This window comes from Microtus pennsylvanicus, chromosome 15, assembly GCF_037038515.1.
Source record: "Microtus pennsylvanicus isolate mMicPen1 chromosome 15, mMicPen1.hap1, whole genome shotgun sequence".
NCBI lineage: Eukaryota > Metazoa > Chordata > Mammalia > Rodentia > Cricetidae > Microtus > Microtus pennsylvanicus.
In genome coordinates, this window is record NC_134593.1 from 23,294,527 (window position 1) to 23,321,697 (window position 27,171).

The 27,171-nt window shown below is 44.1% G+C and overlaps 1 protein-coding gene across 1 annotated transcript; it reads right to left on the reverse strand.

Moving 5' to 3' along the window:
• Positions 1-1,329: 1,329 nt before the first annotated feature.
• Mtmr9 (myotubularin related protein 9) lies at positions 1,330-24,909 on the reverse strand. Its single transcript, XM_075948912.1, has 10 exons — positions 24,320-24,909; positions 22,427-22,535; positions 20,010-20,135; positions 19,306-19,479; positions 16,388-16,605; positions 13,386-13,547; positions 10,204-10,345; positions 8,780-9,000; positions 7,745-7,896; positions 1,330-5,272 (listed from the first exon to the last, which is right to left on the reverse strand). The coding sequence occupies exons 1-10, from the start codon at positions 24,499-24,501 to the stop codon at positions 5,109-5,111; spliced, it is 1,650 nt and encodes a 549-aa protein (XP_075805027.1). The 5' UTR covers positions 24,502-24,909; the 3' UTR covers positions 1,330-5,108.
• Positions 24,910-27,171: the final 2,262 nt, after the last annotated feature.

The following is a 27,171-nucleotide window of genomic DNA, read 5'->3' on the forward strand; positions in this document are numbered from 1 at the left end:
GGTGCTGTGCAATCCTGAGAACCAGAGTTCAGATCTCCAGCGCCCACACAATGAGCCAAGCATAGCAGCACACACCCATATTCACACACACAGTGTGGATGTGGCAGAGATGGGAGGAGCCCTGGGGCTCGCTGGTCAGAAGGTGTTGTCAGATGGGTTAGTCAGGTTCTATGAGAGACTGTCCCAAAAATAGGGTGGAGAGTGATGGAGAAGGCACTGGGTGGAACTCGGCATCCTCCCTATGTGCCCCCCAACACCACATCGAAATGCAGATGTACACACAATACCCTGTGTTCACAAACCGTACTTGTTAGTTTTATCATAATGCCACCTAAAGCAATTATGGTTATGATTTTCTCATCTCATTGTGTCTTTTACATTCAATAGTTGGCATTTTACTTCCCTCCCTTGACTTTAATTACGTATTAATATACATACTCAGTAATCAGTATTTACAGCATACAATCTAAATGGGAAATGCCTGCTAGTAGGGAAACCATATCTGAGACTTACTTGTACATTAGCAAAATAACAGTAGTAACAGTGCACACACGTGCACACACACACAGAGATAGAAACTGCAGGAATGTCCTCAATTCACTCCTGAAGGACAGCATGGAAGAGATCGTTGTACTGTTTTTCAGATTTTAATTTTTAAACAATGTATGGAGAAATGGCTCTACATGGTACCCAGCTCTATTACCAGCACCTACTTGGCAGCTCACAACTGTTGGCACCTCAAGCCTCAGGGACTCTCATGCTCTCTTCCGGCTTCCTTGGGGACTGCATGTATGTAGAGCACAGACAGAGATGAAGGCAAAATACCCAATACCACCACTACTACTGCTAACAACAACAATAATATAAATACAGCAATTCCAACTGAAACAGCAACAAAAGCCCTCACAAATATTTCAGACATTGTAAAATCAGATTCCATAGAGCAGCATTTGAATATACTCAAATTTTATTACTATTGTCTAGAAGTTTACACCAGCATCTATGTAACGTCAGTCCTCTGAGGCAGAGGAGAACCTGACACAAAAATATCATATAGCGACCAGTGCCATACTCAACAGACTGCTTCTCGACGTGCTCTACCAGGGACAAACCAATTCGGGGACTGGCTCCAGCTACATGACGTAAATCAACTCATTGCTAGGTGAACACTACAGGCAGTAGTAAAATGTTGTGCAGACTCCAAACACTCAGAATTTCCCCTAAGAGTCTATGTGCGTTGCACACTCAGGTGCGCAGACAAACGTACAACAAGAAACTGTTCCACACAGCAGTCTCAAGTTTCAGGAAAGCATACATTGTAAACATGACAGCCGTACAGTGCAAGTTTATTGTGTAAGACAGGAATGACAGTGTGCCTCAATACAGAGTCACATTCAGTACACAGAGTACAGGCCTAATGCTTAGCTACAGAAGAAATACACAGTCTTTTTCTAAATTAAGCTACGTGTGCAAGTACAATTATTTCTAGTGTAAACCTAGCAAACCTCTAAGGACTAAGCAACAGGGTTCTAGATACACGTGTGGGAATACCCCACCTTTCCCAAGATGTGCAATTTAAAAGTGGAGCCAATATCTCTGCCCAACCAATGCACGCGGTGCTGCACGACGTCATCTTACTACAAGTCACAGTCAATCCAGGGACTTGCAGGAGGCTAGAGAAAGGCTCTGAACATTGGCTCCATGAGGACAGTGTGGTGCCTACTGTGAGCTTCCTGACTGCTCGCCACAAGCACAATGTGCGTCTCTGCAGGACTGTCCAGACAAGTTCCGAAGTCTACAGCCGAGTTCTACAATCTCAAGTTTCCTCCAGGATGGTGGGTCAAAGGAAGAAACTCTTGTGGGCAGTAGGTTATGAGATAGAGTGAAAGCAGAACCAAATTTATTACAGTAGAAAGGCAATTTTGCTCATCGTACCATCTGCCAATAAGTACAAAAGGAGAAATCAGTCTCCTCGTGTTTCCTGTTAAGATGGTGAAGAACACAGAAACACTCTCTGGTAGTGACTTCCAAATCCCAGCTCTGAAGGAGCGCTTTCTTCATGTTGACATCGCAAAGAAGCCATCTTGAGACACAATGAGGACCTATGCTATAATCCGTACCAGACGTGTCCAATGACATTATCTGTCCATAAAGGCCAAGGCTTCCAGGAACAGGTTGGGTGGGAATTGGTTCCCGTCCATTTCCTGCTCTGGAATAGCTTTCCTAAGGCTAAACTTCCACACCCTCATGCAGCTGTCACTAGCATGAGCGGACAGGCCTTAAAGCCTCAGCTTCAGAGGGACGCCTGGTAAGCAAGCCTATCAGTGACAAGAGCTCCACCCCCCAAACCAGACATCTCCTGGGGCCAGGGTGTCTAGAGCTGAGATGGGGACAAAGGCTCTATTCCAGTTTTCACAATGGGAGATTAGATTCTGGTCAAATCTTTCCTGTGATAAGACTTAACACAAACCCAAATCCTGACCCAAACAAAGGCTAAAATCCCACTAAAGCTCATTTTTCAAAATGAAACGCAGCAGTAAGACCCAACTCTATGTCAGGCCTCAACATCAAAGTTTTCGGACCCTGGCTATGGAGTTTTCAATAACTGTCTGCTACCATCTTCTCAGACTTGTTGAAAAGATCACTCTAAGTTTTTGCCTTTTGAAAGTCTAATTTTTCCTTAAAACATGTACGCTAAATCTATTGGATTTCATTATTTTTGCTTTTCTCTTCACAATATATAATAAAAAATTACTAACATCACTGTAAAGTCTTGCCAACAATGTTGTTTCAGGTTTCTTAGATGATCAAGTAACTCTGGTTTTCTGATTTTAAAAAAATTACTGATTTAAACCAAAGCATTCTTGCATTGCTTACAAAGGAGAGTAATGACCTATGACACTTTCAGTCTGTGGCCTACACTGTGAAATCCCCACACAGATGTAAGCGGAGACCATGGGTGCACGGGAGCCTGAGGTCTCACTTGATTATTACTGGACCCTGCGCAGCCGCACTTGCTTGTGAACTGTGCCTCCATCCTCTTCACTGGAGGTTTTAGGGCCATGATCATTCAAGCAACTCAGCAAAACACGAACCAGTTTCCTGAGTGTAGCTGCTGTATTTATTCATTGCACCCAAGGGAAGGGTGTGTATGGCGTGACTCCTCAAAACCCTCAACTCATGGCGATAACACACCTGTGTTTGAGCGAGCTCTCGAGGTTAGGGAAACTGTAGCATTTGCATTATTAAATAATCCTTGGAAAGTGGACTGATACCAAGATTTGCTTTCAAAGCTGATATTTGGATAATCTCTATAAATCCATACTAAAATGCAAGCTTGTCAAAAACAGTGGTGAGTGCTATTTCATGGGAAAAGAAAACAGGCAAAGGTACTGGATACCATTGTTATGACTCTGGATGCACATCAAGTGTTCTCAGGGAGACAGGCACACAGGGGAGGATGGGGGGCAGCAGACCTCTCCTTAGCTAAGCATAATAAAATCCCCAAGTTTCTGTGCACAGGCGCCTGGTCCATAGCAGTGGGAATCACTTCAAGAAATCACAGAGGAAAAACCCTCCAGATGCTTTCCTTCATGAGTCCTTCACAGGTAGCTGAGCCAAAAATAGGACATGTAGGGTGGTGGCAGAGTGACAGACAGGGCTGGTGACTGAACAGCCCCAAGAAATCAGGCAATTTCTTCGAAACTAAGAAGGACAATTGGCATAAAACAGGCCTAGAGCAAGGAGCCTCGCTTGTGCTCTGCGCATCAGTGAGACAAAGAAAAGGTAAAGAACAGAGCTGAACTCAGAGGTGGCAGTGGACAAAGCCACCAGCAGACTGGGGCTGCTGAGTGGTTCCTGACCTGCCACAGGTGGAAGGAAGGAGAAAGGGAGAGGAGGCAGGACAACTGGAGATGGAAAGCAGCGGCCACAGATCCGGTTAAAGTCTCTTAGACAGTCTCACCCGGTAGGGCAGGCTAGCCAGGAACCCACAATATAGCTCAGCTGGCCTCAAACTTAAAAAGTCCTCCTGCCTCAGCCTTCCAAGTGCTGGGATTAGAGAGGTGCTGCCTCCAGCCACACCCTGAGCTGAAGGCAGTCGCTGCGCCACTGCTTCTGATACAGCAAGGCTTCAGACAGCTGTGCCACTTTCCCAGCTCCCCAGCCCAGTGCAATCCTATCTGCCTAACAGAAAGAACAAGTCGCCAGACAGATTTACAAGTGGCTCAAGCTGACTCGAAAGTCTAGCTGTGCCACAGGTCAACTCAGAATACTTAAAAGTAAAATGAGTCACACAGATACCGACCAGCGCAGTAAGAACTCAGACCTCTGACTTATAGATTCTGTACATGTTGTATAGTTCTAAAAAGTGAGTTCTATTCAAGCTACAGTCTCATTCACACCCATCACTCAAAGCACATTTTGTATGTACGGTCAGAAACCTGAAAAGCCAATGCAACAGTAGCGGATGGCGACCAGTGAGGAAAGGAATTCCTACTTCAGTTCTCTATGGCAAGACTGTTAGTGTCTACCTGTAAATTTACCCTTTCTTAATGAAATCATCAGAGGACCATACCTGTTGCCCTTATAGAAAGATTTATCGCAAATAACTATTCTGAATTTTTCCTTCTTGACAAAATAGGCTTTGTTAGTCCAAAACTGTTTTTAAAGGAGAATGGTTGTTTTATAGCTGGGGGTGGGGAGTAGGGGCAGGATGACATGTTAAACACAAAATTCTGGCTTCTCAACCATTTGTTTTAAAAAACACTTCTATATTTGAATGCATATAAGCCCGGCTCACATTTTCAATGGACTGTTAACTAGACTGGACCACTGTTTAGAACGTGGTGATAGAGGACAGCCTAGGGCACAGGTGTCATACAGTTAATGATGTGACAGCATCTCCTGCTCCCATGGCAAAGGCCTAACAGGCCACATTGGTGTGTGTTAGAAGACCTCCATCTTGCAGTGTTGAGAAAGCCATAATATTACAGGATCCCACATCTACAGCCAAGTTCAAGGTTACTGCGTACAGTGAACTGAAGGACAAACAGAGGGAGAGACGGACTCAGGCCTAGATAGGTCCTCAGGACAGATGGGGACATCCTTCAAGGACTCTCTCGTAGACCATCATCTGTTTCCAATTCAGCCAACTGCCTCCTCAGGATATTGACCTTGGCTTGTAACTCCTTGTTATATTCAATGATGTTAACCATTTCTTCATATGCTTCATCCAGATACTTGGAGGATCTGCTCCAACGTAGGAAAATTCCTGTAGAATAGGGAATGAAAACAGATGGAGTAGGATGTTCAGAGGAGCAATATTTATCACTGCTAACTCCACGCACTACTGTTCATTTTTTACAACTCATGTATTTGTGTAGATTTTGGTTTTGCAGCACTAGAGACTGAACCCAGGACCTTGTACCACGTGCCAGGCAAATATGCTACTATGGAGCTATAGCCCTTCCTGATTTTGAGAAAAAGTTCTTGCTAAATGGGCCAAGCTAGCCTGAAGCTCATGATCCTCCACAATCCTGTCTTAGCCTCCAAGCAGACAGTATTCCTGGCATGCACCATCACACTTGGCTCAGTCTGTGCTTCACAGATTCTTCAGTTACTGAAAGAACCCACACAGAGCTAAGAACTGCTGCTGCCATGGCCATGCTCACTGGTTATCCAACAAAAACACTGTTGTCATGTGCTCATGAAAATAAGCTGGTAAGCTACAGCGCCACGATTTCCACTTTCATAAAATAAATCACCTGTTTTCCAATCAGAGATCCCTATTTGGTCTGTGAGACTGCCCGCAGGAGTGGAACCATCCTCACTGGGAAAGTGGTGACACACTGTCAGAGGCACAGGCTGCTATGTAAGCCTCAGCTTGAACTATCCATGACTCACAACACTCTGCCACTGTTATTCAATCTTTCAACACCGCAGGCAACTGCTCCTCTCCTCAGACAACAGTCCCTGGCTTATTATGGACTGAAAGGGCAGACATCATCTGAGGTGATTGGTTCCAGAATCACCCCTTGGTATCATACTCTTAGATACTGAATCCTTTACATCAAATGATAGTATTTGCTTCTAACCTCTGCATACAAGCATGTCTGTTCCTAATTCAGTGTGAACACTGTAAATACTCATGACACTGTGCTGTTTAAGGAATAAGAACAAGAAACCAACCTGCCACAAGGCAAACTTTTTGAAATTTCCAGAGAGAACAGCTGGTTCTGTCTGCACATGTGGAATCCACAGATATGGAGCCAGCTTAAGAGAAAGCTGGCTCATGCGGCCGTGCCAATTCACAACTACTAGGTCTACTATTCAGTTAGAAGCCACTATTAATGCCTCCTATGATATAAACAAACAACAACCGTGTTTGCTCCACCACTTCATCTCTAAATTCCCACTGTGTGTTGGTAAAATCATAATTATATTTCAGGCCACCCAACTCCAGGCATTTGGCTTCCCTCACAATTCAGTGATTAAGTATGGCAGTGTCTTTTAAGTAAGTTGCCTCAGAGACAGCAAACATTTGTATTACATTTTATTTAGATGATATCTGCATGTGTGCGTTCATATGTGTATTGTGTGTGTAAATCAGAGGACAAGCTGTCAGAGCCGGGAGATTCTGTTTCCACCACATGACTCCTGGGAACAGAACTCAGGTTGTCACTGAGCTACTTTACCATCCCCAGATCTTTAAAAAGGAAGCAGAGTGGCAATCCCTCATTAAGAAATTACTGACTCTGGGACCTGTGGTTGTCTACAACAATCCAGAGAGTAAGCAGAGAGGTTCTTCTCAGGATACCCAAACTCCTTCACAGATTCAAATTACAGGGCCCCTGATCAGGGAACCTAGACATTGCTGGAAGCATTTAGCTTCCTGAATTCTACAAAGGAGGAGGATGCACTCGGGCAGACATGCCAAGAGGAACAAGATGCAAACCAGACAGAGAAAGCATCACACAATGGGCCAATCATTTTCCATACATGAACTACTGAGGGCACAACACATTAGAAGGAGTTCACAATGGGCATTCATAGTAACCTAGGTGAATGTACCAACCAATGGCCTTCCTCTATCTATGCTGCTTAGTGCAACCATGCATGAGGATGCACTTACTGTCTTCAAAATGTTTACGAAGTTGAATGGTACTTCTACTGTCCCAGTGGATGAACACCTAATATACTTTACATGAGTTCAGATCATTATTTTTTTTAAACAAGCTTTGGTATTTAAGGAGATTAGCTTCAGTGGTCTGAGAAATTGCACACATAAGAACCTGTTTTAGAAAACACTCAGAAATGCATTAGGAACTGCTATTCCACAGGAACAGCAGGACCTGCAGTTCTCACTGGTGGCATTTTGTGTCTACTTACAGAGCCTACTGGAATGACTGTGTGTCATCATTTAACACTCATTTAACTGTGTTAACAGCTTAAGAAAGGAAACAGACAGAAACCTTCCCGGAGGAACTTACAATTCATTCATGTCCCAGCTACCAACTAACTCCTACAAAAGCATCCCTGCTAATCTCCCTGTAACTCAGCTGCCATGGAAGAGAGGCCACGCCCAATCCGAGGAAACAGTAACCCTCCCCCCACCCCCCGCCCCACAAGCTGGTTGGTCACCAGCTAGTCATCTTCAAATACCAACTAGTGGGGTATGTGACATTAGACAAGCTTGGGGCACAGCCTGGAGTGGATGAATCTCTGCACAGGGTGGGGGAGTTACCTTCCCACAGATGGAGACTCTGTGGAGCTACAGAAGGCCAGATGACTAGGTTGTTGGCTTCATAGAGTGGATTGGTGAATTTACTAAGCTCGCTGGGCCGATTGACCCACGACCACAAAGACATTGTTTTCTGCTGTAGCTTCAACTTACATCTGTTCAAGAAAGAAAATCATCATTAAAGTTATTAATGGCTAACAACCACCCCTCAGTGCTCCTCTGAGGAGGACTACTCCCTGTGTGACAGAAACAAGACTCTTGGTAGAGAAACTACATGCTTTAGAATGAAAGTATTTGTCAGGGGCATCTGCTGTAAAACTCCCACACCCTTCTGTAACCCAGCAGTAGCTGGGCTGTGAACAGCACCATCACTCAGGACCTGAGGACAGTTTCCAGGTAAAATACGAACCAGAAAAACTGCATTGAGGTTATACTTGTAAAAAGATTCATTCGTCAAGTTTTTAATTTTGGGTATACATCTGTTGATAGATATTATAGTTGTATATATACATACATAGGTTCACATGAGTGCAATTGCTCCCAGAAGGCATCAGATAGATCCCCTGGAGTTGGAGTTGCAGGCAGTTGTGAGTCATTCAACAAGAGTGCTAGAGCTGCATGTAATCTAACTGCTGAGCCCTCTCCAGCCCGAGGCCATACTTTTGGTGGCTTACTAGCTATGTGTCTCTGGATGGTCACTTAATTTCTCTGGATCTCATTCTCCTGGACTACAGAAGTGGATGGAGGGCATGCCTGCTTAGATGATAACATGTCCTCCAAACATGCAACTGTGATGTTAACATGAAAATGTTCGAGCTAATGTGCTCGAAGCTTTTAAGCATTGCATCGACTACTTTTAATCCAGCAGCAGAAAGCTGTGGGTCCCTCTCACCTCGTACACACTTGGCTCATAGGACATCTGTACTTCATGTAATTTAATTTGTACTTAACTGCAGATTCTCCTTCTTATACACAGACATTCACGTCCACCCAAATCCCAGTCTCTTTGAGGAAGTGACGAGGTGTGAGCTCACCCACCTTTCACTTTCATTATTGCCCAGGAACGTTCCAAACTGTGAGGCATAAGCATGCTCAAAGAGCATGATGAGAAAATGCTCATTAAACTCAAAGGAGCAAGGGAACTGCCGGAGGATCTGCCATACACAGTCCAAGAAGAGAAGAAACACAGGCGCCTCCCACTTCTGCTTGCTGTTGCAATAAGCTGACTGTGCACAGCGCTGTTGGAACGGGTGACCGGCCTAGTGGAGAAGATGGAAATGTGAGGGTCCTGGCCTGATCACACCTGGGAAAATGAGCTCACACACTCACAGTGGCATTCTGATCTGCTGGAATACCACAAGACCAAGGTAGCTCCTGTCTAGATGAGATTCAAATGACTAGCTTCTGCAACTAAGGAAAAAAGTTACAATTTCCAAACCCTTAGTGAAGCTGTGTAGTGAATTTATGAACATGGGCATTGCAAATGCCCTTCAGACATTAAATGCAAGGTAGAGCTTAATGACAAACTGATAAAATCCATGGACTGGACTCCAAACCACAATCCAAGCCTGTTTGTTAACACTCATTATGTAGCGTTATGCTGAAATTATACAGAGAAATACACGAACAGGGTAAGAGTCTCTAACCACAAAGACAGGACATGAAGGGAATGTATCAACTGTGTGTGAAAGGAAATTCTGGTCTCGAACCTCATTAAAGTATGATTATTTCTCTGGACCTCAGAGGAAGTGTGTAGGCTGGAGCAGGACGGACAAAAGGCAGAATATGCTCAAGCCTTGTCTTGTGGTCACAGCCTCCTCCTCCTGCCCCCCCTCAAGTTTATCTGTATGCAGACCCAGCTTCTGGGAGACCGTCTATGCTTTACATTCTTTCTATTTCCCTTGTTGGTAACAAAGCACATGCTGAGGATCCCTTGTCTAAAACACTAGGGACCAGAGGTGCACTGGGCTCCAGGGGTTTTCACAAATGTGCACATGAGCTATTTTGGGGTTGGAACCTAAGTCTCACAGCACACGCTCACCCACAGAGCCCAAGGGAGATTTGTGCCGTCTCATTCTGCACCTGCATTTCCACTGCAGCAACCACAGGAGGCCAGGAGTCAGCATTTGGGGCATTTGCGATTTCCACACGAGGGATGCTCAACCTGCACAGCTATGGCAGTGAATGAAGTGTTAAGTGAGCCATATAAGCAAAGAGAGGTGCTGGGGTGGGGCTGCAGCTCAGGGGTGGATCACCTGCTCACACACACACAGGCCAAGTCCAACCAACAACATGGAGGACTGAGAAACTCAAAGATAATGATGATTCTAAACACTTATTTGTTTGAAGGTGGATTAACTGACCCACAGAAAATTAAACATACAATTTCATTCATAATGTTAGCACCACAAACTGAGACCCCCCTCAATGATGGCATTCCTCTTATCCAGCAGCATTCTCACCTGCAGCCACTCTCTCTCTATCAGGGCCTCAAAGCCACGGATGGTCCTGCTTCTCGGTTCCAGGATGATCTGGGCCAGGGAAGTCACCTGCAGCGTGGAATCAGTCCCTTCTGTCCCATGAATCAATACCGACGCTCCCTCCCTGAGAGGAAAACCCAGAGCACAGAGGGGAAACTACTTAACAATGAACAGTCCATGAATAAAGTGATTCAGTCTCATGCCCTGCATGTCAGTAGGATGTGGAGTCTAAACGAGACACTGGACAAATGGAGTCTCTAAACAGGAGACCACAGTGAACCCCAAACTTCACACAGTAAGAGACCTTCTAAGTCAACACAGACCTTCCAGCTGGCCTTCCAACCCTGGACAAACACAAAAGTCCTGTCACAGCCGGTACTTGCCTTTCCTGCTTTAGTAGCTGAGAAAAACCTTTCCCATCAAACCTATAAACACATTAAAATGACCTTTCCAACCCTGAACTCAGCCTCCTCCTGTCAGCCTTTGCCAACTGCGATGGATCCAAGAAACAAGTCCTAAACTATACTCTGAGATACAAAGACATGGGGAAAAAAAGCAAAAACATACAACTGTCAGCCCATAAGCTTAGCAATGACACCGCTGCCTATAAGAGTTAATAGGTGCTTGGGACCCCTTTATCCTAAAGAGATACCCAAATGAGCCACACACTCGGCCTTCTTCCACCTTTGTTTTTGTTTGACTTTTTGAGATAGGGTTTCTCTGTAGCTTTGGAGCCTGTCCTGAAACTTGCTCTGTAGATCAGGCTGGCCTCAAACTCATAGAAACCCACCTGTCTCTGCCTTCTGAGTGTAACAGGAAGGCTGCTTGTTTGTTCCCAGCTACTTAGCTCCAAAATAACAACACAGAAACTGTATTAGTTAAAACACTGCTTGACCCATTAGCTCCAACTTCTTATCGGCTAACTCTTACATATTAATTTAACTCATTTCTATTAATCTGTATATCGTCACATGGCAGTGGCTTACTGGCAAAGATTCAGCATTTCTGACTCTGGTGGTTCCATGGAGGCTCTCTGTCTCCACCCTTCTTTCTCCCCGCATTCAGTTTCATCTCCCTGCCTACCTAAGTTCTGCCTTATCAACAGGCCAAGGCAGTTTCTTCATTCATTAACCAAGAAAAGCAACACACAGACAGATGGACATCCTACACCACCTGAGTGCTGGGATTAAAGGTGTGCCCCCCCTCCCCCAGTTCTTCCATCCTTTTTATTGAGACCACAGTAAAGAAAATTTGGGAAGAAGGACATTTCATGTTTCTGTCTAATGCCAATTATTTTCCTATGTACATACATATTATACAGCAATAATGATGTTACTTTCTTTTTTTAATATTTATTTATTTATTATGTATACAATATTCTGTTTGTATGCATGCCTGCAGGCCAGAAGAAGGCACCAGACTCCATTACAGATGGTTGTGAGCCACCATGTGGTTGCTGGGAATTGAACTCAGGACCTTTGGAAGAGCAGGCAATGCTCTTAACCTCTGAGCCATCTCTCTAGCCCCTATACAGCAATAATGAAAGACAATGTCCCACTATTTTTATTATAATCATTAACTATATTTTATGCCATGGTTAGAACTATTTAGTAATGCCTATATAATATTCCATTAAGTGATTAAATTATAATCTATTTAATTCTATACATTTTATGATACCATATCTGTGGGATTATGCTGAGTTCTTATTGTGCAAACAACAGCCTCTACCAATAGTTGGTTATATAACCCCATTCCTAGAATAATATCTAATAATTATGCTAAACAGTATGAGCAGATAGATACTTTGTGCCTTTCATACATACTGAATGTATCTCTGAATTATGAGTGCTATTTATTCTAAACTTAAGGTTTATTTCTGCATTTTGAGCAATTAATTATAAAGCCAATTTTTATTGAGGTATAAATCCCAACATATCAGAAAAAGGAACCAAACATAGTAAAAACCCAGCCCGTTGGAGAAATAAAGATGGCTGCTCCTAGAGTACCCTCCGCTCACTGTTCTGTTGCTATTGCTGGGAAGACAGACATGGAGGTGAAGCTAGGCGGAGGCGTGGCTCAGCTTGCCTAGCACATCAAAGGCCCTGGTTCTATACTCAGTGCCACATAAACTGGCTGTGGTGGTATACTCCTTTAGTCCCAGGACTTGATAGGTGGGAACAAAGAGGATCAGAAATGTAAGGTCATCTTCAGCTCCAAAAGAAGTTCTAGGCTAGCCTGGGATACATGACACTGTACTCATGATATTAGGAGTAACTCGGTAGACTTGAGCTAAAAGAAACAGAAATGTCCATGTCAGCCTCTCAGCCTTCTGGGCTTTTGTTTTCTTGTCACAAAACCTTGGTCTTTAATTTCCTATTTAATTGGCTAAGTCATAACCTAAGCCCAAACAAAGTCTCTGTCTGTTTACTAACAGAGCACAGGATCTTAGGCAACTCACTATAGCTTCTCTCTAGCCTTGAACAAATGAAAAAGGTATTCCCCTAATTTGGAAGCAAGAAACAAGTTAACATTTCTGAGTGCCACCCAGGGAGGTGACAATGCTGACACCTACCTATGGTTTCAGTGGGAATCCCATTCTTTAAAACGCTCTATGCTTCTGCAACAGTTTCTACAATCCTCCTGCCTCTGCTCACTTTTCTGCCTCTGGTCTCAAGAGTTAGGAGCCTTTAATAGAGTGAATACTGAAATCATTTGGCAAACTGCATAACCACCAGCAGGATTCCTAGCTGAGACTAGCGTAACTCTCCAGAGCAAGCAATTTAGAATAAGAAACCCAGCACAGGAGAAAGGACAATGACACTGTGCGACAGGATTACTCCACTGAGTCTGCCAAGAAAACTTCCTTTCCTTCTTTTTCACAGCAAATTTATAATTGAAGGATTTCACAGAAAAAGTAGACCTGTGATACGTCTGTGTCATCACAGGCAGACACACGGGCACTAATCACATTCACTCAACAGACATGGTCATTCCAACTCAGACCCACACACCCTCACCAGGAACTGTAAGCACACACGGTATTGATAGAGCCACCAGGAGGCTATGGAGTGGGAATGGATTTTAACGCACTCTATGCACAGTCTGGATAAGAATGATGTCATCAGTGTGAGTCCCACCCAGATAGGCAGAACACACGCTACCTGTCAATGCACTGGGCCGCCAGGCAGGCAGTGGTCAGAATCTCCTTGATGTGTGTCAGCCAGTTGGAGGCTTCCAGCTTGCCGAGCCATCGATCCATGTTGTGGGTTTGTTCATTACACGCTTCCACGAGCTTGATTAAGCTTTCCTGAAGAACATGATATCTTTTAAAAATAAGAAAGAGAAAGTTACAGAAAGAAAAATGGACAGATAAGACAGAATGTCAAAGAAAACAAACCCAAATCTGTCCCTAGTACGTTCAATGGCAAGAAAGTTCAGAACACTTGCATGGCTGTGCAGCAACCTGAGGATTAAGGACTGAAAAAGACTTTTAGCTCTACTGCAAAGATGCTTCAGTGAAAAACCTTTCCTGCTCAACAGAGGAGACCCAGTTCACACGCTGGGTTACCTGGAGGGCAGAGGCCAGGACACTGCACTCTGGGACTGTCTGATCTGAAGATGTAGGGCAACTTACACCTTGACACTATCGCTGCTGTATGATCTAGATCACGCATCTAGGTCTCAGCAATGACACCCAAGACCAGACCCAAATCCTAGAGCCACCCCCTGCAGAACCTGTAAAGCCCTCCTTTGAGGAGAAGCAAGCAGGTGGAGGGAACACAAGGTGGGAACAGGTGGCTACGGAGAGACTAAACCTCTAAACCTTCTAATGTAGGAAGATGTAATTATATGTAGCAAATCTGCTCTGCCAGTCTGGCAGCAGTTGACGCTGTAAAAGCTCAGGGATGAATGAAAAAAGATAGCTATCTAGTGAGGCTCATCTGTGCTTACCCAGCATGATTTTTTTTTCTTATCTTACAAAATTCAATGAAAGCTGGGGTGGAGCTCATTGCTTAATATACCTAAATCTTGTATTCAACTGCTCTATACATACACACACACACACACACACACACACACACACACACACACACACTGGATGAAACTGAAAACTCTTTAGCTAAACTAAATAAAAAAGAGAGAACTCAAGCAAATCTAACAAGGAATGCAAGAAGGGACACTGCAACTCATACCACAGGAGCAGGAAGGATCATAGGGGTATGCATGGTGGCATGGCCTTTAATCCAGGCACCCCAGAGGCAGAGGCAGATGGAACTCTGTGAGTTTGAGACTAGTCTGGTTTACATAATGAGTTCCAACCCAGTCAGGGCTACATAATGAGATTCTATCTCAAGAAGAAAAAGTAAAAAGAAGGGTTGTGAACTTCTATGAGCAATTATACACCAACAAACTGGATACCCTAAAAATACCTGCCAAAACTGAGTCATGAAGAAATGGAAAATGTGAACAAAACAATGAGTAAACAAACAAATAAACAAAACCAAAAACCAACCCCCCCCCAAAAAAAAACAAAACCAAAAATCTACCATTAAAGAAAAGCTCAGGTCCTGAAGGCCTCCCAAGCTACAAACACTTAAAAGAACTAAATACTAGTCCTGTCCAGTCTTCCAAAAGCCTGAAGAGAGCATTCTGTTACTAGCCCAACTCTAATATCAAAGTTATTTAGTGATAGTACTTGGGAGGCAGAGGCAAGTGGATCTCTGTGAGATCGAGGACAGCCTGGTCTACAGAAGTTCCAGGACATGCAGGGCTACACAGAGAAATTCTGTCAGACAGACAGACAGACAGACAGAAAGAAAAATCTCATTCATGGAAACAACAAAAAGAATAAAATACTTTAGTGAATTTTTTCAAGACTGTAAAAGATTTGTACACTAAAAGCTATAAAATGCTCAAGAAATTAATGTGGACATAAATCAGTGGAAAGAGATCTCATGCTCATGGCTGGGAAAATGGTTAGAGTATCCTTCTAGCCAAATCAATCTGCAGACTCTGTATCTCCCTTACAAAATCTACTGGCACACTGCTGCCAGCAATAGGCGAAAAGACAGTGCTAAAACTCATGTGCCAAGAACAGAGGCAGCCCAGCCATCCTCCTCCCAGGAAAGCACATAACAAACCGAGAACTAAGTCCATGGATCTCTGGCTTTTGTCTTGTGATTTCCCGAAAGTCCCAATACTGCTGCAGCTGTGCTACAATCCATTAGGAACCTTCCTTTCTTTCTCTCCTGGTTTAAAAAAACATTTTTATTCAGCAATATTTGGCCTCCTGGCTTATTCTTTCAGGATTGCAAGTCATGAAACCAGGAGGCTAGTTCCACAGACTACAGGTGCAACAGCTACAGGACCACTGAAACTGCTGACAAGAGGAGACACGAGTATTTCTGCCACAGACAAGAAGGCGAGATGACGGATATGTCGCCTCATCATTTCTTTATCTGCAGCTGAATCAAAATCACACATCAGACAAAACAGTGTGAACTCGTTTGCAAAAAGTAGCCACACCTATGTTGAAGAACACAAGGCTGACTGATATGAACTTCGAGATTGTGGAGTTGGAATGTTGCAGATTTAGTCTGCATGTTCAACTATCTTTGTTCCTTTAGTAGCTGTCCAGCTGTCTGACCTAGCTTTTCAACCACTGGTAAAACTTTGGAGCGCAGGACCGTCCACTAGCAGCAAGCTAAGAATGTTATGTTGTCAGACAGCACCTAAGACCTGCTAGCAGAGAGCCCCAGCTTCCTGTACCCCATCTATCTGATGTTCCTACCACTGTACCTGGAAAATGCCTTACATTTTCATCCTGTGACTATGAAAACTTCCTGAAGCCGCTTCCACACCAGAACAAGTTGTTTGGGGCAACCCGAATCTATGTTTCTGGGTCAGGGTCACTACATTTGCCTCAAGAATAAACTCACTCTTCTTCCCTTTGAGATGAGAGCTGTTCTGCATTGACAAACACATACATTTTCATTCATTAAACTTTAGTAAAGCAGATGGGGCAGGGAAGCACAGAGCAGGTTGTCCAGCCTATTCCAGACCCTCGATTGTGTGGAGTAGCCCTGATCTCTGTTTTGAACAAGTATACAGGATCCCCCTCTGCAATCAGCACAAAGAGTCCCCACCACGCTGGCCTCTTTACCTCTCAATGGACTTGTGAATCCGCCTCCACTGGGGATAGTGGGCTTCCTGTTCAAAGCCCCCTCCTTTGGCTCTAGCTTGCTGGGCCACATTTAGTGATCTTGTGTCAATGATGTAACCACGCTTTCCTGCCCTGAGGGTGGCATTTATCAGCTTCTCATCTTCCTTGCACCTTCGCCCATTTGTGCCAGTCAGAGGCTGACCACTTCGCATAATCACCTGGAAGCACACATGGTAACAACTCAATGCGGTTACTGAAGTTTCCGAGAAGGAACTGGACCAGGGTTCTCTGGCAAACAATCTGTGGTACTCTGCCAAGAACGCTGATGAGCAAGACATACTCAAATGCACTGCATGTCTTAACAGCTGTAAAACACAGACAGGCCTTGCATTTTAATACAATTATTTTCCTGCTATCGCAAACATAATGAACTCATTACCTCTAATGAAGTACGCGCTGTACTTCATTTAGTCCATGAACTGACTTGCAGTAGATCTGGCCCCATAACAAAGATGATAACAGCCTAAGCCAGTAAACTGAGTCTTTGTGGGAGAATAAAATATCCCACACCTCAAATAAACTGCAGACCTCTACAGACCCAGGAATGGCTCTGAAAAGGCTCCCTACAAAAAGAAGCATCCATATGTCATTAGCAATAGAAGAAGCAGGCAGAGATTTTTTGTCTGATGTTTCCTCTGCCCGTTCAGCCTGGAGGAAAACACTGGGGTCTGACACATGCAGAGGACCACACAGGCTGTCAGCAGGGAGACTTCGTCTGTATGACAACCAGCCTGGCTGACTGTATGCATGTTCTTCTTTACCCAACCAACTGCCCACTTCCTTCTCTACACGCAATCCAAAAGCCCACACCTCTCTTTCTGATTTTCTAATTCTGCCTTTCAGTTCTTCGTCTCATGTCTTCACACAGGATAAAATCCACATGCTCCTTCCCCTTTGTATCTCTATTAGCTTATCTGATAGACTACCAATACTGAGTCTTGGAGGAAAGAGTAGACGTCAACTCTATATACACGGGGCTGGCTCTGGCAAGAATTACAGAGAAACACAAAATAGAAAGTTTATATACACCTTTGTTGGGGGAATCATTTCCAATGTTCCGAAAGCTGCCTAATTATTTATCCTCTATTGCCCCTCTGCCATCCTTTTCAGTATTCCCCACGTTCCCACCACCACAGATTCTACCTCATCTCAAGCCCAAAGCAGTGGGGCCAACAGAGTGAGGACTGAAACACAGAACTCTGCGAGCCAGAACACATTCTTCCTTCTTTCTAAGTTGTTTCTCATAACTGTCCATTTCTCTATCTGAGCCAAATTCCTGGTGACTACTAAAAAACCTTGCAGAATACTCCATTAGGCTTAGCCAGTGTCTGATCAGCCCTAAAGCTGAAGCTGTAACACCTGGAACCACAAAAGAGCTTTTCCTGCTTTGTTGCACCTGAGACTCCCACAGATGCATTACATTCATTACTTGAGTCTTTTCTTTTGTTTAGAACTGTAGGAGTTCATGAATCCTGTCACCCTGGGCAGACACTACTGTTTGGCTCAGAATAAACAGTAATTATTTTATAGTGATGCCACCAGGGGACTCAACACTACATTTGTACCAGTTGTTAAAATACTGTACTACAAACACTGAAAGAGCAATCCCACTGCTGGCAGGACAGGTGGCCTGCTGACAACATCGCAAAATTTTAAAACTCTGTTACACTGATACCCTCTTTATTCCTGTGGAAAAGGACAATGGTAGATAGCTCTAACTGTCTAGTTTATTATGGGCTGCATATGAGAAACGAAGTTTACTGAAAAGCAAGAGGAGAGAAAGTGCCAGACATGGTGGCACATGCCTTTAATCCGGCACTTGGGAGGCAGATGCAGGTGGAGCTCTGTGAGTTTGAGGTCAGCCTGGCCTACAGAGAGTTCCAGGACAGCCAGAACTACATGACAGACTAGTGAGACCCTGTCTCAAAAAAGTAAAGGGGTGGAAGAGAGCAGAAAGTAATTCGGAAAGCTCATGCCCAGCAAGCTCTATACTGCTACATCCCCTGTGAGGAAGCCCTGACAGAAGTGTCTTGTTAATGTGAGCAGGCATGCATCAAAGACCAATGGGGAAGTGACAAAGCCGTGCCTCCAGGTCAGGTCAGAGATGCACAACCGTCCTCTAGCCCAAGTGTAAATGTTGCCAGTGTATACAAAACTACAAGTGCAGCTTCCTTCTCCTGGATGCATCCAGCCTGAGTCTGCTGGCTGACGGAGACCTCTCACCCAAACTAGCTGCCCCACATACTGTACACAATACACAAGCTGAGGCTCCAGCTGTGCACAGGTGGTGGTACTCCATCAGACTACACACACCTACCCAATCCAGATTTTCTACATGTGCATCTATTCTTTCTTCACCTTGGCTGTCCCAGTCAGAGATCAGCGACCCAAGATCTCACTGGTCTCTGCAATCCCTAATTTCCCAGTTGCTAGAGCCTGAGTAAATGGCATGCGTCATTCTTCTTTCTCTTGTGAGTCAATGTCTGCTCAACTCACTGTTCACATGGAAATTTGGTAGGAATAATTGTAATAAGCACCAAAACAAAACAGGATTCTAGGAAATGTCACTCTTGTGTCTTATGAGCATTGCAGAAACATTAAATAAACATAGTTTCTTTCACACTGTGCTCTGAAGATAAAGCCAGCCTTCCTGGAGCTGAGCAGTACTGAAAGAATTCAGTCTCCTCAGGAAAGCATCCCACTCCCGGAGGCCTGCAGTTCACATGAGGGATGCACTAGTGGGAATGATCTGGCCAATGATTTTGGCCAAAAGGCGCACAGAAAAGGGAATACTCCCAAGTAAAGGACCTACCCACCCAGGCCACGCCTGTCAGCGGAGCAGCGCTCCCTATACTCACCATGCCGTTCTTTTTATGGTAATAGCTCAGTACTGGGAAGCGCCCCCCATGTCGAAAGGCTGCCACCTTCCGAAGAGCTTCATCATCGACGGACTTGGGCACAATGACAATTGGCGGGTAGGAAGGACAGACAGCAAATTCCTTATTGACATAACTCAGTCTCCATTCACTGGTCTGGAAAACACACAGTACTTCAAACCTAAGCAAGCAGCTCAGTGTCATAAAGCATCTAAGTTTTAAAGGCTTTGGAGATGATTTCCAGGGAAGCCATTCAGCAGGAAATTTGGACATCTAACTCACACTCACTCCAGTCTTTAGGTGGCTCAAAACCTAGTATACATTAAGTTGTTACATCTACCAATTAACTCAAATTAACTCATAGTATGCCAGGACTGGCTTTAAGCAAAACGATGTTTTACTTTTATTTTTAAGCAATATTTATACAGGTAATTTTAAAAATATCTGGACTATGTTAATCAATTGGAAGGAAAAGTATTGTAGCTATAGCAATTATATCAACACATGGGCAAAATGTTCAGCCCAGAATGAAAAAGGCTAAGCCAACAGCTAGTACATACTCTAAAGTTAGGCATGAATAACCCAACCCCACCTCACTAGCCTTCAAAGGGAAAGAATCCCTTTCTCAAGTAAAATAAGGTGTTGGGTTAACTCTTAGTGCCTACAATGTCCAAATCTTAACTTACAGCAGAGGAATAGAGCTCAAACTCTTGTTCAGGAAGGAAGGAATGCCAGCCATCTTCAATCACCTCAAACATAGGTCGGTAGAAGAAAGGGTACATCAGGGTGACCGAGTCCAGAGTGGACAATGCCTAGAGGACAGAAAGATAAAGATTCCACAACTGAAATAATTCTAATGAAGCAACAGTTAGTAATAGGACCTGGTAATGATGGAACCCAATACAGGTCTTCAATGCCATATCTCTATGTGGAGCTACAGTCTGATTGTAGCTAACATCCCCACTGCAGCATCTAAGACACCTGACACACAACCACTCAACAAGTGTTGCCTGAATGAAACAAGCAACAGAACAGTCTGTGTCTAATGAAATCATGCCTGTTGACACAATTTAAGAACGTCCAAAGCTCAATAAAAATGTCCAAGAATTTCTGGACACCAGAGAACAAAAAGCCTTGGGTTAGTTACTAGAGTCTGAGCTAAATAGCCAGTAGCTAACTAGACACTGTAAGTCATTTGAAATCTATGCCTGCTTGTCACTATAAAAAAGGAATACTCAACTCTGGCCAGCTGCCAAGTATCAGAAAAGCCTCAAGCTCCAATCCCAGCACTACAGTGGTTAAGTCACATAGCCTCCCTATGCCTTATGCAATGGAGGAAATTTCACAGGCTTATTAGGAGTCTTCATGGAGATAAGGCATTTAACAGGCCAACAACAGTGTGACACATTTAAAAAAAAAAAACCTGAGTTCTTACAAGACATACATATACAGAAGCCACATCTACACTCACTTCCTCCTTCCTAAAAGGATCTGCCAGTTGGCTAGGCATTGTCCTTTCCTTATGCTACACAGGGCACACCCAACCAATGCGAGCCTAAGACATTCCTTTGTCTAAATGGTAAAACATTATTTCAGTTTGTTTTCTTTTTCACGGTGGGGAGTACAGCCAAGTCAAGACCACATTTCCAAGTGAAAACTACACATGGCAGACTATTCAATCCACTCTCTCTTTTCCTCAAGTAGAATTTCCAAAAGCAGAAAGGTTTGTGTGCCATTCCCTTAGCAACACATCACCTGATCCTCTACTTCTTGTTAAAAACCAAACAAAATTGTGATCATAGATTTAAGACTTTTCCTCTCCTTTTTAATAGCTAAACCCGCTTTTTAAAAAAGACATAAAGCCAAATAACTCAGTTACACAGAGTAACTGCGGAAGGAAAAAAAGTCAACTAGATTCTGTAATTACCTAGAAATTAAACACAGAGTCAGTTGGTATAATTTAGTGGTGGTGATTTAAAATTGGGGTGTATACCGAAACAGTCAGAAGGTAAAAACGGAGTGTGAAATCTTCAATTGAGAGCTTAAACTATCCAAGCAAATTTTCTCAAGTGTGGCCAGAACCAATGTTCAAAACTTTCTTATAAGCAAAACCAAACACATCTTAAATGAGCTGATGAAAGCAAATACATACCTTCATATATAAGTCACAGGTGACAACTGTTGACGAGAGGCACTTGCTTTAGTCTGTTACACAACACTGTGAATATACTCCTGACACACAGCTGAATGGTAAGCTGAGAAATGGTGAAGACAGTCAACTTTATGTGATGTGGCTATTTCTACCACAACGTCTCAGCATCAAACTGTTCTCACAGAAGGGCCCTCCAATGGCAGCTACCATTTATCAAGTACTAAGAATTCACATATACCCACGAATGTAATCGTATAACTTCCCTGAAAGACAGGTAATGATATACTTATCGTATAATATGAGACTAACTGTGAGCGATAAGCACTTCACCCATGGCCGCATCGCATGCTAACAGAGGAACGACGCTATTACAACAATCGCAGTATTAAGAGCGCTGCTCAGAGTTCAAGGGTTTTCTCTATTTCACAGACACACTACACTCAGGAAGATCACACCCGCTCACTGTACCGTGTCCACAATCCAACTAACTGTACTTGTTTCCTTGGCTTAAAACTCCTTATAGGTTGTTCCTTCAAGAAATCCACTGAAACAGAACAACAGTTCACAAACTGTCTTCGGCACAGAAAGCATCAAGATTTGTATAGTAAACATGATTCCTGGGTTGTTGTTGTTGTTTTAAAGAATTCATACATACTCAGATGAAATAGCTTCTATTTATTATCTGATCAATATGAACTCATGGAAATTCTATCATGAAATTCCACAAACTTCTAAGCAATTGATGGGATTAAGAATTCTGTAGAAAGTTAACACTGAAAGTGCAGGAAACACAAGAGGCCCATTGTTCTTGTGGGACACCAATCAGGTAGGGCTTTTCCTACATCAGCAGACAGGGGGTCATGATCAAACACCTGACTGAAGAAACACAAGGCTGCATGAAATCAGAACACAGCCTTTTCCCCATCAGATCTTTGCCTGCAAAATACTTACCTCAATGGAACTGGCTATATTTAAACATTCCTCCATCCCAGGAATATCCAGCTGAATAATTCGGAAATCTTTACATTTTATGATGATGGTACCCAGAGAGCCCACGAACCTGCAAGAATGGTAAGGAAACCAGAGAGGATAACAGGTTAGAAGCAGATCACAGAGGGTCAGGAATTTAGCCTTTATCATGCAGCACGAGAGAGCACTGAGTAAGTTTATGCACTAAAGATGAACTGAGGAATCTAGCAGCCTCCTGTTGGTATGGATGGATAACCCAAACTACTGGTAACGTTCCCACCAGACTGCATTAAGGCACAATGCCTGTAGAAACCTTAACATCCAAAATATGCAGTGGAGCAATACAAAGCATGGTGTCACTCACACACACTTCATAGTGAGCTGGTTAATCAATTTGCCTTCTCCCGCCTGAAGTACACAGAACTCACAAGGAACCTGAGAAAGCAGAGGAGTTTTTTTTGTTTTTTTTTTTTAGTTTTTTGAGGTAAGGTTTCTCTGTAGTTTTGGAGTCTTCCTGGAACTTGCTCTGTAGGCCAGGCTGGCCTAGAACTCACAGAGATCTTTCTGCCTCTGCCTCCCCAGTGCTGGGATTAAAGGCGTGCACCACCACTACCCAGCAAAGAGAGAATTTGAGTGCAGGTGAAAGTATATAGAAATATTTTTGACTCTGAGACACTCTCTTGCACAGATGAGAAGTATGGAACGGGGAACTGGAGACAGCTCAGCAGTGAAGAGCGCTTTGCGTTCTTCCAGATCCACGCTCTGTCACCAGAACTCACACAGGGTGGCTCACAACTGCCTGTAACTCTAGTTCCATGGGATTCAACACCTTCTTGCCTCCTGGGGCACCTTCACTCACGTGTACATACCCAAACACACATATACACATAAGTAAAAAAGTATGAAGTGGGAAAATACACATGAATTACATACTTTCCTTAAGGGTCAGCCCTTTTCTTCTCAGAAGTAAAACTGAACAATATTGAGGGCTGATTTTTTTTTTTTTTTGGTTTTTTCGAGACAGGGTTTCTCTGTGGCTTTGGAGCCTGTCCTGGAACTAGCTCTTGTAGACCAGGCTGGTCTCGTACTCACAGAGATCCGCCTGCCTCTGCCTCCCGAGCGCTGGGATTAAAGGCATGCGCCACCACCGCCCGGCTTGAGGGCTGATTATTACCCTCAGTAGCAGATAAGCAACAATCCAGAAAATAAATAAGAAATATGACCAAACTGAACTTTTGTTGTTATTGAGAGGCTCTTCCATACATACGTGAGGTGGCTGTCAAGTTTGTCATCCACCTGCCTCGGCCCTCCCAGTGCTATTACTGGTGTGTGCCACCTTACTGAACTTTAAATATTTTTTGAGGTAATAAAATAGAAAATAAAAGACAATGTACTCAGCTGCGGCAAGGCATGGTAGTGCACACACACAACTGTAATTCCAGCACTTACTTGGGAAACTAAGGTTGGAGAGTCCGGAGCTCAAGACAGGCATAGGCTGCAAAAGGCGGGCCTGTCTACTTTTTGGGGGGGGAGGGGCTTTAAATTATATTCATGCACAACTTTGTGATGTGACATTGATTGACAACCAATGTTTCGAGAAATGGCAAGGAAAATTCAAGGTATGTGATGGGGGAAAAAAATTAAAGAGAACACTGAAAATAGGCCCAAGTGGTGTTCAAAACGCCCACAGAGATGATACCCCTGAGACCTTAGCCCGGGTATAGCAAAAGCCAGGTAGCCAGTGCAGATGGCTTTCAGATGTAGGCCTCAGAAAGTTCATTTAGCTGGCTGAGCGAGGATGCCAGGAGAAAAAAAAAAAAAAAAAGGAAGCATCTGTTCCAGGTCCTTATGGACCTGGGTGTGGTGGGCGCTCACCGTTTGTCAATGGCGTCGATATTTGAATGGAGGAGCCAGAGCTCCTCCGTGTTGTCCTGCCGGGAGGACAGGATCAGGTGGTGGCCCGTCAGACACAGGGTCCCTTCCACGGCGGGGTAGAAAGGCCGGTGCAGCACCACATTGTCCACCCGTGGGGTCTTAATCAGCTCCGCGAACTCCATGGTCCCCGGGTGGCCGCAGCCTGGGGGGGGGGGATGACGACTCCCGCAGGTGAGAGGCGGCTAACCGGCCCCGAATTAGGCGACCCTAATGGGCGGGTCCGGGAGGTCGAGCCCCGCCCCGGTTGGGCGGATGCGGCAAGGCCTGCGGGATACGCACCACCCTGGAACCGCTTCCCGGCGTCTCTTCCCCACCACTGGCCGGGGCTCGGCCGCAGGGGAGGCCTCGCGGCAGGCCCTGTAGAAGCCGCTGCCACCGGCCTCTGACGGGCGGGCTGCGGAGGAGGACCCGGCTTCGGGCAGCATCCGAACCCGAGCCGCTAGGGACTTCTGGCGGAAGTAGCTACTGCCTCCCGCACCGGGCAGTAACTCCGGGCAGAAGTAGAGGAAGACTCAAGACTCGGAAGACATAGGGAACGGACCGGAAGTTGGTCCGTTGTTAAATCCGGTGGAACACAGCCAGAAACAATGACTTTCTGTTCCTAGAAGGGAAAAACTCCCACCTTCTGCCCACGCAGTCTTTGCTCTCAAAAATATTTCTTATCGGAGAAAGCAGAAATAGAAGACGTAGCTGACCTGCCGCCCTCCTGACGTCTCTTCTGGCCGTTTGCTATAACTGGTGGCTATTCTCATGCAGTGATCCACGAAGAGATGTCAAGTTTGGAATTGAAGCAGTGATTGTGATTTAGAAGAAGGCTCGGGGTGTCTGAAAGGGACACGGCCCTAAGCCTCAGACTCTGAGAATGCTATGACGTTAAATAAGAAAAGTATATAAACACCTAAAAGAAGAATGCAGAGAGGAACTGATTAACTGTCGTCCTGTGAATTCCAAGACATTCATGTATTGATCACCACCTCACAGCGTCCCAGCTAAGTACACTCTAGCTGAACTGCTCACAAAAGCTGCAATGACAGTTTTACTCATGTAATTTCCTCCTTCTTGCTTCCCGTCTCTTCTTTAAACTGACATTTTATTTCAGAAAAAGAATTACGTTTGAGTTATTAGCTTTGGAAATTCTCACCATGTAGTATCTAAGAACTGCTAGCTAGCCAATTTCAGAGTATGCAAAGTGAGCCTGACCAGTTTGCTTTTCTTCTTGTCTTCCTTAAAACCTTCGTAAAGCACCCCCCTGAGATTCCAGTTTATCTGCAAAAGAAAAACAGCCCAAGGGAAGGATGAGGGAAGGATGAAGGCTAAGGGAAGATGAGGGAAAGTATCGTAAAGCCATTTTTCGAACTGAATTATTTTCCTTCCTTGTGTGGCTCATTATAATAACTACCAACTGTGGGATGGAGAATTTACTTCCAATCTAGACAATAGTGGACAGTTTTACAAGAGAAAACATGAAAGTAGAACTTTGAAGGGTAAGATGTCCAAGGAAAAACGTAGTGTCCAATTTAGTGTACATTAAAAGATAGTAATTCCCCAGGGAGTCTATGATCCTTCTGGCTCTCTTGACAATGAATTATGCAAGTGTTGTATCTAGTTATAAAAATGTTCCGTGTTCTATAAAGTCATAAACTGCCCCCCAAGGGGAAAAATCAGCATCTTCTGGGATGTTATAATGAAATACCAGAAACTATTAGAAAATTACATCAACTGTGATTTGAAGCTCAAAGAATAAAAAGTTTATGAGCGCTGAGACAACCAAAATTCAGTAGTTAGGAATAAAGCTTGAGCAAACAGAGAAGAGCAGTTTGCTACATGAGCAGTAGGTGGCAGTAGAATGCAAAGACAATGGGATCTGCTTCTATTAAAGTGGTCCAATGATGTAGTCAATTATTACTACAGTCCAAACAGCCAAGAAATAACGGTCTTGGAGGATTCTGATAAGCCATGAAGCTGATGGAATTTATAATGTATACAAAGAATTTACCAAAGGACTATTAAGATAGTTCAATGGGTGTCTTTGTCAGTATTTTATTGCTGTGAAGAGACACCATTATCACAGGAACACTTATAAATAAGGAAACATTTAATTGGTTCTTGCTTGCAGTTTCATTGGTTTAGTCCATTACCAACATGGCGGGAAGCATAATGGCACTCAGCCAGACATGATGTTGGAGAAAGAATTGAGAATTCTACACCTGGATCTGCAGACAGCAGGAAGAGTCACTAGTCTGGCTTGAGCATTTAAAACCCCAAAACCCATACCCAGTGACACACTTCCACCAACAAGACCATACCTTCTGATCCTTTCAAATAGTGCTACTCCCTAAGCATTCAAATATACAAAACTATGGGGCCATTCTTACTCAAATCATCACAATGCGTAAAGAGCAAGTGTGAAGACCTGAGTTCAGCTAGCCAGAACACACACAAAAGCAGAGACCTGGGTCTAAAATCTCAGTACTGGGGTAAGGAGGGCAGAGACAAGAGGTTCCTGAGGTCTCACAGGCTGACCAGTGTAGCAAAAACAGCAAATTCTGGACCAACCAATTAGAGACACTGTCTCAAAAATAAAGTGGAGGGAAATCAAGAAATGCACAGGCCCACACTTCAAACACACCTGCACACACACACACACACACACACACACACACACACACACACACCCCATAAAAATAAAATGTTAAGGGGCACCAGAGAGATGCCCCAGAGATTAAGAGTAGTCACTGCTCTTCCAGAGGACCCAGGTTCAGTTCCAAGCACCCACATGGTAGCTCACAACC